The 15,633-nt window shown below is 33.6% G+C and overlaps 1 protein-coding gene and 1 pseudogene across 13 annotated transcripts in view; one reads left to right on the top strand and one right to left on the bottom strand.

Moving 5' to 3' along the window:
* Window positions 1-15,633, bottom strand: part of MEF2A (myocyte enhancer factor 2A) — a 164,302-nt gene that overhangs the window by 87,535 nt on the left and 61,134 nt on the right. For 9 of the 13 annotated variants that reach the window (XM_070496329.1, XM_070496344.1, XM_070496349.1 and 6 more), the window contains exon 2: window positions 5,831-6,022. The exons of the other annotated variants lie outside the window; for them this stretch is intronic. In XM_070496329.1, the coding sequence (XP_070352430.1) occupies window positions 5,831-5,884 (54 nt within the window). In that variant the 5' untranslated portion in view covers window positions 5,885-6,022. The remainder of the gene's footprint in view (window positions 1-5,830; window positions 6,023-15,633) is intronic. 13 annotated transcript variants of the gene reach the window in all.
* On the top strand, window positions 8,517-8,661 carry LOC123283673 (U2 spliceosomal RNA; annotated as a pseudogene).

Raw genomic sequence — 15,633 nt, 5'->3', positions numbered from 1 at the left:
CAATTACTTAAGCTTCCATCTGAAGAAATATAAAAGAACCACTGTCAAAAGCAGAAGAAAGGTAATATCGAGAAAAAGCAGAAATAAATGAAATTTAAAACAACTATATAATAAAGACACCAAACTAAAAAAAAATCATTCTTTGAAAGGATTAATAAAACTGATACACTCTCAGCGAGACTAATCCATAAAAAAGGACACCAAGTAACAATATAAGGAAGGGGAAATAGAACATAAAAAGAGACTACAAGCAATATGAAGAAAATAAGAGCACGTAAACCAGTCTTCAATAATACTGACAATTCAAATAAAATACACAAGTTCCTTGAAAAACCCAACTTACCCAAATGGCAGAAAAAGTAGAAAAATTTGAATCACTCTTTATCTATTAAAGAAATTAAATATTTAAAAAAATTCTCACACAGTAAACTCCAAGTACAAATAGATTTACTAGCAAAGCTTTCCAAGTATTTAAAGAAGAAATATATTATGCAAACTTCTCCAGAGAATAGAGAAAGAAAATTTCCCAACTTGTTTTATAAGGCCAGCATAACTTGTCATAACCTAACAGTGACACTAGGAGAGAAAAAAATTACAGACCAATCTCAGTCGCAATACACACACTTGCAAAAATCTAAAATGTAATCTAAGCAAATCAAGTGATAAACAGTCACCTCTTGGTATCCACAGGAGATTGGTTCCAGGACCCCCACGGATATCCACCTTTGCAGATGCTCAAGTCCCTTCTATAAAATGGTGTGGTATTTGCATATAACCTATGCACACCCTCCCATATACTTTAAATCACCTCTAGATTACTTATAATACCTGATACAATGTAAATGCTAATTAAACAGTTGTTATACTGTATTGTTTAGGGAATGGCAAGAAAAAAGTCTGTACATGTTCAGTACAGTCACAACTGTCATAGATATTTTGATCCATGGTTGGTTGAATCTGTGGATACGGAACCTGAGAACACGAAGGCGACTGTATATAAAAAGGTAATACATCACAAGCAAGGTTTATTTCAAGAATGACACTTTAACTTCTGAAAATCAACCAACGTAATGTACCACATTAAAGAACAAAAGGAAGAAAAATACCATAGAATCATCCAGATAAAAGCTGAAAAAGCATTTCATAAAATTCAATACCAACTCAGGATAAGAACTAATGGCCTTAGAAATAGCAGGAAACTTTCATATTCTGATAATGAGTATATTTTTTAAAAAATTCTCAGAAAATATCATAATTAAAGGTCAACTATTTGATGTTTTTCTCCAAAGGGTGAGGATGAGACAAGGATGTCCACTACCTCCACTTTTATTCGACATTGTCCTGGAGGTCCTAGTGAATAAAACAAGATAATGTAATAAAAGTTAAAGGATTTTAAAAAGAAAAAATAAATCCATCACTGTTCATAGACAACATAATTGTTTACATAGAAAATCCAAAAGAATGCACATATAAACTATTAGAAATAAGTGAATTTAGCAAGGTTGCTGGACACAAAGTCAATATAAAAAAAGTGAACTATACTTCTATACACTTAGCAACAATCATAGGAAATAAAATCAGGGAAAAATGTAATACTACTAAAAAAATCCAATGCCTAAGAATAAATATAACAAAAAATGTGTAAGACCTATACACTGAAAATTATCAGACATAATGGAAAGAATTAATGAAAACCAAATGGAAGGTGAACATATTCATGGATTACAAGACTTATAATATTGTAGATTTCAGTTCTCCCTAAATCAATCCATACATCACATGGAAAAAAATCTCAATTCTAGTTAAGCATTTTTGGTTGTTTTCTTGGGTGAACATTGACACTTCATTTCATTTAGAAATGAAAAAGGGCAAGAATAGCCCATCAGTCCTGCAGAATATAATGGTAGAGAACTTTCACCACCAGATATTAAACTATAGTAATTAAAATAGTGTAGAATTGAACAAGGATATAAAACAAACAAATGGAATAAAATAGAAAACCAGCCCCACACATATACGGTTACTTGATTCACGACAAGGCAACCCTGTCACACAATAGAGAAAGGATGGTTTTTGCAATAAATTGTACTGAGTCAACCAAATATCCACCTGGAAAACAACAAATCTTGACCCCTACATCTCAAACCACACACACACAAATAAATTTCAAATGTGTAACAGATCTAAAACATGAAAGGTGAAACAATAGAAAAATATCTTCATGGCCTTGTAATAGGTAAAGATTTCTTAAACGTAACGCAAAGAGCATTAGCCATAAAGGGAAAAAAAGGAAAACTGGACAAAATTAAAATAAAGTTATTCATAAATAAACAAGATTAAGAAAGTGAAAAAGCAAGCCACGGTGTGAAAGAAGATATTTACAATGCATATGATGGACAAAACACTCAGATTATATATAGAATGTATATTAATTAATAAGAAAAAGGCAGGCAGCCCATTAGAAAAAAAATAGGAAAAGAAGTGAACAGATAAGTTACAAAAGAAGATATCTAAATGGCCAATAAAAATATGAAAAGGTGATCAGCTTCATCAGACATCATGGAAACTTAAAATGCTACTATTGCTCACCTATCAGAATGGTCAAAATGAAAAGGACAATACCTAGTATTAGTGAAGATTTAGAGCAGCTGGAACTCACACACACTGCTGGAAGAGTGTAAATTATAAATTAGTACAACCGTTTTAGAAAACTCTTCGTCAACTGCTATAAAACCTGATGACATGTATACTCTACGACTTAGCAACTGTACACCTAGGTATATACGCAAGTATTCATGTATACCAAAAGACATGTACAAGAATATTCAAAGCAGCTCTCTTCATAATTGTCCACAAAGTAGAAAACAACCCAAAAGTCTATGCACAATAGAAAAAATAAAAATATACATTGTGTTCTAGTCACACAGAGGAATATTATACATCAATTAAAATGCACAAAATATATCTACATGCAACAATAACAATGATGAGTTTCACAAACAATCTTATGCAAAAGAACACATGCTGTTCATATAAATTTGACAACAAGCATAACTAATCCATAGCATTAGATATTAGGTTAACGACCTTCCTTGGAGCAGGGTGATGATGACTGGAGACAGGACAAAGAGTGTTTCTGGGGTAATGCACTGGAGTATGCTGGCTACATAGCCATATTCTTCTTCTTCTTCTTCTTTTCTTTTTTGGTGAGGAAGATTGGCCCTGAGCGAACATCTGTTGCCAATCTTCCTCTTTTTGCTTGAGGAAGATTGTCGCTGAACTAACGTCTGTGCCAGTCTTTCTCTCCTTTGTATGTGGGACACCACCACAGCATGGCCTGATGAGTGAGATGTAGGTCTGTGCCTGGATCCAAACCTGTGAACCCCAGGCTGCCAAAGCGTAGCATGCAAACTTAACCACTATGTCACCAGGCCAGCCCTTTTAGCCACGTTCTTTCTGTAAAAGTTCGCTGAGCCACAAATTTAGGATGTGTGGGCCTTGCTTTATGTTATACCTTAATACGAAGTTTACTTTTTTTAAAGAAGTTGTATTAGACCAAGAAGGACAAGCAAAAACTTTCACTAGAAGCTTCCAAATGGAAGGGAAGTGAAAGCTTCCAAGTGGAAGCGAAGTGAAGAAGTTCTTTAAGTACATAATAGTGTCACTCCCAAGATTTTTCATTTGCTGTTTCAATGACTTGAAGTGTGATTTTATCTTATTAGTTCAAAAGCTCTAGTAATTCAAAACTCTATTTGCTTTACTTCCTTTGGTAACTGCTCCTGAACTACTCCACCACCAGAAATTGTTGGTTCTTTCCATAAATTCTCCCATCATCTAAGCTTACTTCTATTTGCCATATACTTAAATCTCCTATGTAGACTATATATTTTTAATAAGTTCCCAGTGCCTAACACAGCCTCTCAGATATAGAAGGTATTCAAATTTGGATGAATAAATGACATCTCTTCTCTTCTGCATAGAAATAATTTTTCCCCTTTTAATGAAAGAATAATGAAACTTTTAACTTAAAATCCACAAACTCAAAAATCATTAAAATTAAGATGTCCTTTTAATTTATGACAAATTGTGCCTGTGCCGAATCTAACCTGAAAAGTAAACTACCCACTACCTCTTCTACATCTTTTCTGCATTCTTTGCCAAAATCATCTCAGGAGAAATTCAGATACCCTTGCCCCATTTGGCAACTTGGAAAGAAGCTGTCTTAGCAGGTAAATTTAAGGTAGGAACAGGCTAAGCTAATTCTAGTTGCTGAGCTCTAATGGCAGGCTCCATCTTTTTAACAAGGGCAATTCTTTAACTTAAAAAGTTCCATTACACAGTCACTTACATATTCTTAGTTCCCCTTTCTCTCTAAACATGTAGCATCCTTTCCACTGGAAGAGCCAGTCTATCTATGCTCAATTTAAACATGACTCTTTATGGGATAATGAGACCTCAGGAGATCTTATGTGCTTTGCTACTTCTCTGCTTGTGTTACTCCCTTTTATACTGCGTGTGTTCACGAAACCAGCCCCCACGCCTCCCGTACATGTCACAATCTTCAGATTTGTGGAGGAAAACTTATTTGCAGCCTTACTTAGCATCATTCCTTTGGAATGATGGAATGTTTATTTTATTAGTCTTCCCTATTTAATTCACCTTCATCATACTGTGTGAGCCTTACACTTTAGCTAAGGAATCTTAAAGAGCTGAAACAAGGGCCTGCTTCAATTCGGTCTATCAGCAACACTAATCATTCCCACTAACTTCTTTACCAGATGCTCAGTTGAGTTTTGTCTCCAATTACTTCCATATTAACCAGGTGAACTACTACTCAGACTTTGCAGAACACATCTTCAACACTGTTCTGTTCCTGGTAAGCTTCCAGATAACAGCTGTTCTTGAAACACTTCCTGGTATGCATCCTTTCCAGAGACAGCATCTCTCCCTCCTGCATATGCTTAATAGTTTCTTAACAATATTCTATGAAATTATTTTTCTTTCTTTCCTTTAAACCAAGGAGTTGGCAAACTTTTTCTTAAAGGGCTAGAGAGTAAAGATTTTACGCCTATGGGCCATATAGTCTCTGGGGCAACTACTCAACTATGTTGTAATGGGAAAGCAGCCACAAACAACACATAAACAAATGCACATGGCAGTGTTCTAATAATGTTTCATTTATACAAACACGCAGCCAGCCCATGGACCATAGTTTGACAACTCCTGCTCTAAACTCTTACAACTTCTGGTCTTCATATATCAGCATCATTATAATTATCCTGAATTTTTAAGAGTTTATTGAAATTGGTACTGAAAATTAAATTCAATATATTTTATCAATTAAAACTAAGACACGTAAGAAAAATTCTCATTATTTGTTGATCAGAAAACTTAACTGATCGGAAAACATTCACCGATAACTATAGTTAACTCAGGTATTACCTAATTATGAAAATAGAGGTGATCATTAAAATAATGATCAACATGTAGTAAACTAACAATCAAACAAACAAATGCACAAAACACTAAATAAATTATGATAAATTTATATAACAAACGGTAGTGGTGGAACTGTGGTGATTTTACTTCTCTTTCTGCCTATGTTTTCTACATTTAACATATATAATGTTTATAATAAGAAAAAAAGTTTCCTTAAAGCTCAATGATATAAAGCCAAAACTTTCTGATTGCTAAAAATTTTAATTTAGTCTCGAGATAAAAATATTTAGACTTGAAATTAAATTTAAGAAAAATTCAAACATTCTATCCTATGCTCCTTTAAAAAAAAAATTTACATCAATTAAATAGATAAATTAAAATTTTCATTTACCTGTCGGTTCCTTTCATCCATTATGCGTGTGATTTGTATTTTCTTCCGCCCCATTTTCAGTCACCTTTCCTTTCTTATATTCCAAATATTTAATTCAAAATTTTATTTTCTTCAATACCCTAAAGCATCGTACACAGCTTCTATTATTTCAGCTTCTAGTCCAAGGGCTACAGCTGAAATTTTCTATAAGATCTAAAAGAAAACACAAATTAGAAAATTTAAGTTCTATAAGTTTGCAAATCATGAAATGTTATACAAATTTCAAACGTGCTTTATGCTGCAAACAGAAAGCATTATTAGTTGAAATTTCTGGTTTTATAAAATTAGTAAATAAGTTGAAGCCTTGTTAATTTTACCCCTAAAATATCTCTTGAATCTTTTTGTGCCTCTAGTTCTGGCTAAAAGAGTGCAATTACAACCTTTGAGTTTTTCTGAATGCATACAGTAACAGCAAGAAGTGCCAACACTTGAGATTTTTCTAGGTGTCAGGCACTTTTCTAATTACTTGATATGTCTTAACTCATCCAATCCTAACTGCAATCTTCTGAGTTACTTATAATTATCATCTCCATTTTATAAATAGGGATACTAAGGCACAGAGATATTAAGTAATGTGTCCAAGGTCACACAGTAAGGGACAGAGCTTACAAAGTCAGGGAGTCTGGCTCCAGCACTTCTCCTGTTGAACATTACAGAATATTCTTAAAAGTTTCTGATGGCCTCCATGTCAAAGGATGAACTAATAATCTGTGGATAACCCCAATTTGCCTTTACAAATCCTTCTTGCAAATTGCCCTGGCTGCCAGAATAACTACTATTTGTCAAGCCACAAAGACACTATATGCTTTCCTAATAACATACACTTGAATGAAATACTACTTCTTTAGCCATTTGATGAACTCCTCAGTTATCAGTTCAAATGTCATCTCCCTGATGAAGCCAAGACCAATTCGCCTTGGTAGAATAAACCATAGCACCTTTGTGAGTATGTGTGTATAAATCACAAGTCCATTTTCCTCTGAGACTGTGAATCCTTCAAGAACAAGGATTTTTTATTCCATTTATCTCTATAGTAAAATGACTGGCAATGACATAATCTGTCGTTCTCTGAAGGATAGTTGTGTCAAGAACCTAGCGCTTCAAAACTTACATAATAAAATATTTACAGAATAATGGGAGACCAATGCTAAAACACTTGCAATAATAAATTCTCAGGGGAATTTTACTGAACTATTTTTAATATTGTATATGTATACCTATAAAACTTCAATTGTACTGTGCAAATTCAGTGTTTGAGTAAATCTGGCTTTTGCTTAAAAGCAATGAGCTTTTCAATTCTTATCACTACCATCATTATCACCAGCATGGCATTTTTTACATAGCTTCCCTTACTCATTCTTTTATTTCTTCATTCATGTAAACATTTAACTGATCATCTACTAACAACTTATAATGTATTAATTGATCACCTACTTGAAAAAAAATGTGCTTCCAAACACTGAACTAGGCACCCAGGATAAAATGGTCAAGAAAAAAGGATGAATTCTGATCTCACAGAGTTCACAGTCTAGTAGGGGAAAACAGACATTAATCCAACCACCATATAAATGAGTTTGTACAATTCAAAGTTGAAAAGTTCATTTATTTCACCTAAATTAATGGGTCAGAGAAGGTTTCCCTGAGAACATGCCTCATATTCAATTATGAGCGTGTACATACTAGGCAGACAGAATAGCATGAGCAAAAGCCCCGTGACAAGAGGAAACAAGAAACATTAGAGGAACTGAAAGACAGCTAGTCTCTGGAGGGAACTAACCAAAGAAGCAGCTGAGCTGTAGAATGCTTCTGTTTTCTCAACAGACTGCAATGTAAGCAATAGAAGTTGGCTTACTCCAAATCATGTTTCCTAACAGATCACACTGTATCTAATTCCCATTATGAAAACTTGCACTGTAGGAGGGAAGATAAATATCCACACATTTCACTGCAGAATATTATGCTAATGTCTATAAGGTACATGCACTGTATTATCTTGTATAATCTGAAAAATTCTGAATTCTAGAACAATCTGAGCATTTGGCTTTTGACAATGGTGGAGTGGGTTGCTTCAAACCAACCTTCCTCTGAGAACAACTAGAAAAGCAAAACTAAAGGTAATCTGTTTAAAACTACTAGAGAACTTTCAAGACAGTGAAAATTTGCAGGGCTGAGATCTGGAAGAAACAGATGAGACCAGACTTTAGACTCATTTTCCCCCTAAAGTCATTTGTAGATTGTTAAAACATTGGCTGCGAGACTGAGAAGCTAAGCAGATCTTTCAAGAGATGTATGGGTGGTAAAAATTAGACTCAGGGCTTGCCCCAGTAAATGCACTAGGAATCTGGAGGGAATCCAAAAGATTACACCCTAGGTATAAAGGTAAATCAGAAATAGACCAGGCCACACAAGAAGGGAAGTACATCTCAATCCCTGATTAGATTAAGGTAATCTGGGCTACTTGGTCTCATTAGCCTAGTTGCATGCCAGTAAAATCTCAAAAGATTTTAGCAAAAGTTAATCTTATCAGCAAAAGAGATAATATCAATTGAGAAATTCAGATCACCCTATCATTTTTCACATAAAAAGTCCAAAAGTAAAAAGCCAGTCAAGAACTGACTGAAAACCAAGATTTAACAATGGCAACAGAATTGCTTCTTGGCCTTTTGGCTAAGATCAAGTGTAGTATCTGTTCTCATCAATTTAAAAATGGCAATATAAATAGACCCATAGTAGACCCAGATAATGGTGTTATCAGAAAAGGACTTTAAGTAATTTAATATGTTCAAAGAATTAAAAAACAAAGAATTTTAGCATACAATAATAAAAATATGGAAAACATACAACTGAAAGATACAATTCTGAAAACAGAAATTAAGAAGTCGATGAATAAGTTTAACAGTAGGTCAGATACAGTTGAAGAAATAATTAATGACCAAAAAGACAGGAAAGAAGAAAATACCCACAGTGAAGCCCAAAAAGACACAAGAACAGGAAATACAGAAAGGAGTGTGAAAAAATGATGAAACATGAAGAAAAGATCCAAAATATGTGTAACTGGAGTCCCAGAAAGGAAGGAGAGAAAAAATGGGGAAGAAGAAATATTTAAAGGCATAATAGTTAAAAACTTTAAAAAAGTGATTGACATCAAGCCACTGATTCACAAAGATCTACAAACCTCCAAGCTAAATAAATACAAAGAAAACCACAAAGAGACACAAAGTAAAAGGGGAATGGGAAGGTAGAGAGACAAAGACACAGAGAGAGAGAGATCTTAAAAGTAGCCAGAAAAATTTTAAAAAGATTTAGGAATAACAGTAATATTTATAGCTAACTTCTTTATATAAATAAGCCGGAAGACAATGAAATGATATCCTCAAAGTGCTGGGCGCAGGGGAAATGACAAACTAGAATTCTATATCTAGCAAAAAATCTCCAAGGCAAAAGAAACATTTTTAGTCAAACAGAAATAGAGAATTTGTTATCAGGAAACACTAAAAGGACTTCTTCATGTAGAAGGGAAAAAAAGATGCCAGATACAACTTGGATATGCACACAAAAATGAAGTACAATGAAGATGGTAAATATGTGAATAATTCTAAATGAATATTGACTAAATAATAGTTCTTTGTAGAATTTAAAATATTACACAAAAAATATTACACAAAACTAATAGTACATAATTGCAGACAGTAGTAAATGAAGTTAAAGTATTCTAAAATGCTTTCATTGACTAGGAAACAGGAAAAGTACTCATTTACTTTACTTTAAACTTCAATTAATCAAAGATGCAATGGTAATTTCTGGGGTAACCACCACAAGAAAAGTAAAAGTATATGTAGCTAAAAAGCTAACACAGAAGGAAAAGATGGATTAATAAATAATCCAAATTAGATTTAAAAAAACAAAACTCAATTATATGATGATTACAGAGGATGTATCTTAAATATAGGGATACAGAAAGAATGAAAGTAAAAGCAAGGAGAAAGATATACTATGTAAAACACAAACCAAAAGAAAGCTTATGTGGCTATACTTTATCACAGTCAACTTTAATGTATGAGATAGATACACAGACATACAGTGGAACAGTGGGATAGAGATAAAATAGGACATTTCACTACAATAAAAGCTCAATTCACCAGGAAGATAACAGCAATTTTAAATTTGAATGCAGCTAATAACACTACAAGTCAGGAATCTGTTCCGGAAAATCGGATATTTAGTGAAAAACTAACCAGGAGCTTATTTTCCATTATTTTAAATAGGAAATGTTATGTTACATAGGAACTCAAAATCCCCAATCATTTCTCTTTTAAAATTTAACTTAAACACACAAGGTGTCCATTTATAACAGTAAATGATCATGGTTAGGATGTAAAATGATTACTACATGACTTCATAGGCAGTAACTTTCTCACTGGCTTTGTTTCCTTCTCCACAATTTAACACTTTCTCAACATTTTCTGTGCATTCTACAAATCCAGGCAAAATTAAGACTCATATATGAAAGGCAATTAGAAACTTATTCAAGACAAACACACATAGCAGATAACAGCTCAAAGGCTTATAATATTTAACATCTTTTTTATCACTAGCAACATCAGAGATGCACACTCCCTTGGTTGACACTCAGCACATGCTTCAAAAAGTCTACAGGTGATTCTAATGTGCTAAAAATTGCATTTGGAATATAATTTGTGACTTTCCCCATATACCAGTGTTTAAAATACTGTAATGAATTTTGCAGGTATAAAAATATACTTTTTCTACATAAATTTCAGCTAAAAAACAAGAGTATGCCCTATATATAAGCCAATATCAAAAGAGCTAAGTGAAGTCCATGATTCTAGCAGGTTGATTTTAACAGAGCTTTCTCAATAACTGATGGAACAAGCACAAAAAAACAAGGAACAAGCAGAACAGAAGAAACAGAAAAAGATTCAAACTTTACAATCAATGACCTAACTGACATATAGAACACTATACCTAACAACTGCAGAAAATACATTCTTTGTAAGTGCATAAAAAACATTTACCAAAAGTGACCACATGCTGGAACATAAACTAAGGATTAACAAATTCCAAAGAACAGACATGTTTCTCTGAGCTCAGACAAACTAAGCAACGAATTTTAATAACAACAATGTAACTAGAAAACCCTTACATATGTGAAAACTAAGCAATAAACATCTAAATAACCCATGGGTCAAAGAAGAAATCACAGTTAAAACTAGAAAATATTTTGAATAGAGTGCTATTTAAAATATTTCATATCAAATGTATGGGAGGCAGCTAAAACCATGCTTAAGAGGAAAATTTATAGCTTTAAAATACATATATGGGGAAAGGCTAAGCAACCATCTGAAAAAGTTGCAAAAAGAACAAACTAAACTCAAAAACAGTACAAATGAAGAAATAAAGGTAAGAGCAAAAAGTAATGAAACAGAAAACAAACATACAACAGAAATCAACAAAGCCAAAAGTTAGCTCTTTGGAAGGACTAACAAAACTGATAAGTCTGGAAAGAGTAATAGAGGGGAAAAAGAAACAATCCAAAACCTATCTGGCCCCAAAAGTCTTAGATAAAGGAATATGAACTTCTTATTCTTAACTATCCTATACACATATTCATCACATGAAGACTAATACAAATAACCAACAAGTATCTGAGAGTACAGTAAATTATTTATATCGAAACTAAATTGGCATGTATAACTAACCAACACCTCCTATATTTCCAGCCCATACACTCTAATAACCTAATTGCAACAATCTTTTAATCCCACTAGGTGCTACAATTTAATAAGCCTAACATGTTTTCAGTGTCCCTCACCCACTTTGTGTTCCTTATGTTCCTCCTTATCCACTTTAATTTTCTTATACCCCAACTCCACTCCCTTGGCCCCTGCTCACCCCCCTCCCCCTCATTTCCTGGAAAAACCATACACCTGAGGGCCTGCTCCCATGTAGCTGAATATGGCTAGAAAATAAACAAACATGCTAACCAGGCTAATTAATGTGACTAAGTTCACGAATGTCATGAACCTCAAACCTTAAATATTCCCTTCATACCGCCCAGCAAGCTTCCATTTTTCAATTTCCTGGTTGATTACTTTATGTCACATTTGCTCTCCTCACATCTCCAACACTTATCCCTCATCTTCACTTTGAGCTACCTATTTTAACGACGGCGGGGGGGGGGGGGGGGGAGGCAATCAGAAGAGAAGCTCCTCAAATCTCAAATTCCTGCCATCACAATTATCAACCCATCAGCATCTGTCTCACATACTCTGCCTTCTTTCCTGTTCAGGTCTTAAACTCCAGCAATTATTCCTTTCTTTCTTTCAACTTCAAAATTTTCTTCTATACTGGAACATTCTCAGAGGCAAAAAATAAAATAAAAGATGCTATTATTTAATTTACCTAAAACAAACACAGAAAACAAAAAATGTCTTGATCCTGAGAGAAATTTAAAACATATTAAATAATAAACAAATTCATGTTTGCAGATTCTGAGAAGTTTCAATTTTGTGAAGATGTCAATTCTCCCCAAATTCATCTAGAGATTCAATGCAATCTTAATCAAAATACCAGCAGGTTTTCTTTTATTGTATGCAGAAACTGACAAGATTATTCTAAAATTCACTTGGAAATACAAAGGTACAAGGTAGCTAAAGCTACCTTGAAGGATAAAGCTAAGACTCACACACCATCATTTATCAGACTTACTATAAAGCTATAGTAATTAAGATGATGTGATTTTGCCACAAGGGAAAACTCAAAGCTAACAAAGGAAGGAAATAATAAAGATTAGAACAGAGATAAACAGAGAAGAGAAAAACAAAAGAAAAAAATCAACAAAACCAAAAACCGGTTTTCTAAAAGGTTTAGAAAATTGACAAACCTTTAGCTTAGATGGAATAAGAAAAAGAGAGAAGACACAAATAACTAAAATCAGAAATGAAAGTGGGGTCATTACTACCAATTCTACAAAAATAAATATGATTGTAAGAGTACTATGAACAACTTATGCCAACAAAAGGGATAACCTAGATAAAATGGACAAATTCCTAGAAATATGAAACCTATCAACACTTAAAATGAAATAGAAAAGCTGAATAGACCTATAACTAGTAAGGACATTGAATTAGTAATCAAAGACCTCCTGACAAAGAAAAGTACTCGACCTGATGGCTTCACTGGTGAGTTCTGCCAAACATTTAAAGAAGAACTAACACCAATCCTTCTCAAACTCTTCTCAAAAGAAGAGGAAGAAACACTTCCCAACTCATTCTATGAGATCAGCATTGCCCTGATACCAAAGTCAGACAAAGACACTACAAGAAAACCACAGATCAATATCCCTTATGAACACTGATGCAAAAATCTTGAACAAAATACTAGCAAACCAAATTCAGCAGCATATTAAAAGAATTATACACCATTACCAAGTGGGATTTACTCCTGGAATACAAGGATGATTCAACATACTAAAATTAACATGATATACCACATTGAGAAAATGAAAGAAAAAAGCCACATGATCATCTCAAGTGATACACAAAAAGAATAACAAAATATAATACCCTTCTATGAAAAAACAACCAACTAGGAATGGAAGGAAAATATCTCAACATAACAAAAGTCATATAAGAAAATCTCACAGCTTACAACCATCTCAATGGTGAAAGACTGAAAGCTTTTCCTCTAAGATAGGTAACAAGACAAGGATGGCTGATTTCACCACTTCTCCTCAATAATGTAGTGGAAGTTCTAGCCAGAGCAATTAAGAAAAAACAAAAGGCATCCAAATTGGAAAGGAAGAAGTATAATTATCTGGGCAAATGGCACGATCTTATATGTAGAATCCTCTCAAGATTCCACAAAGACATTGTTAGAATAAGCATATTAACCAAAATCAGTTGCATTTATATACACTAACAATGAACAGTCTGAAATAAGAAAATAATTCCATTTACAACAGCATCAAAAATAATAAAATACTCAGGAATTAACTTAGTCAAGGAGGTGAAATACTTGTACGGTAAAAACTAAAAAAATCAATAAAAGAAATTAAAGATGACACAATAAATGGAAAGACTTCCCATGTTCACAGACTGAAAGACTTACTTTTGTTAACATGTCAATACTACCCAAAGTAATCTACAAATCCAATGCAATCCTTATCAAAATCCCAATGGTGATTTTTGCAGAAATAGGAAAAGCCATCCTGAAATTCATCTGGAATCTCAAGGGACTCCAAATGGCCAATCTTGAAAAAGAACACACTTGGAGAACGCACACTCCCTAGTGTCAAAATTTTCTACAAAGCTACAGTAATCAAAATAATATGGTACTGGCATAAAAACAGACACTAGACAAATGTAAAAGAATAGAGTGCCCAGAAATAAATCCACACATACATGGTACAATGTCAAAAAGTGTCAATAGACACTATCAACAGAGGAAAACAGCAACCCACAGAATAGGAGAAAACAACTGAAAATCACATACCTGACACAAGGTTAATATCTAGAATACCTAAAGAACTCCTAAAACTCAACAACCAAAATAAACAACCTAATTAAAAAATAGGCAAAGGACTTGAACATACGTTTCTCCAAAGAAGATATACAAATGGCCAATAAGTACATGAAAAGATGCTCAACATTACCAAAAATGAGACAAATGCAAATCAAAACCACAATGAGACACCACTTCACATCCATTTGGATGGCTATTATCAAAACAAACAAGAAAAAAACCCCAGAAAACAACAGACATTAATGTGAATGTGGAGAAACTGGAACGCTTGTGCGCAGTTTTGGGGAATGTGAAATGGTACAGTTGCTGTGGAAAACAGTACAGCAGTTACTCACAAGTTAAATATAGAATTACCACTTGATCCAACACTTCCAGCTCTAGGTACATACACAAAACAATTGAAAGCAAGGACTTGAATAACATACTTGTACACCAATGTTCACAGGAGGAGCATTATTCACAACAGTCAAAAGGTAGAAACAATCCAATGGAATACGGAAATCCTATCACGTTACAATATGGATGAACCTTGAAAATATTATCTGAAGCAAAATAAGTCAGTCACAGAAGGGCAAATACCATATAATTCCACTTATATGAGAGACCTAGAGTAGTCAAATTTATAGAGACAGAAAGTAAAACGGTAGCTATCAGGGATAGGAGGAGGGAGGAATGGGGAGTTATTGTTTAATGGGTACAGAGTTTCAGTATGCGATGATGAAGGACGGCAGTGATCGATGCACAGCAATGTGAATTTACTTAATGTCACGGACTGAACACTTAAAAATGGTTAAAATGGTAAATACTGTGTTATGTATACATTACCACAATTTCAAAAAATACAAATACTCAAAAATAAGTATGTACACACCTTTAAAATAATTGCAGGATTCAGATTTTATTAATTCAAGCTAACCACGAACTCTTTGGGTCAAATGAGTACTGACTTTTCTATACGATAAAGATAAAGGAGTTTTAGTGGAAATGGCAACATTTAAAATCCACCTTTAGAATTAAAACCAATCTTTAGCAAACACAGATGGGCATTTTTCCTCACAGAGAAAGTAATACATCTTATCCCAGGGAGAAAAAAAAGGAATCCCCCTATTTAAATACCAAGGCCTGTATCTTTCTTCAGGCAACATTAACACAGTAAAAAATTAGTTTGAACTCTCACTTAATTGAAATTGTATGTCATTTTTTAAAAATCAGGAACTAGA

The sequence above is a fragment of the Equus asinus genome, chromosome 2, assembly GCF_041296235.1.
Source record: "Equus asinus isolate D_3611 breed Donkey chromosome 2, EquAss-T2T_v2, whole genome shotgun sequence".
Lineage (NCBI taxonomy): Eukaryota > Metazoa > Chordata > Mammalia > Perissodactyla > Equidae > Equus > Equus asinus.
The sequence above is the reverse complement of the archived record's forward strand: the minus strand, read 5'-3'. Positions and strand labels throughout refer to the sequence as shown.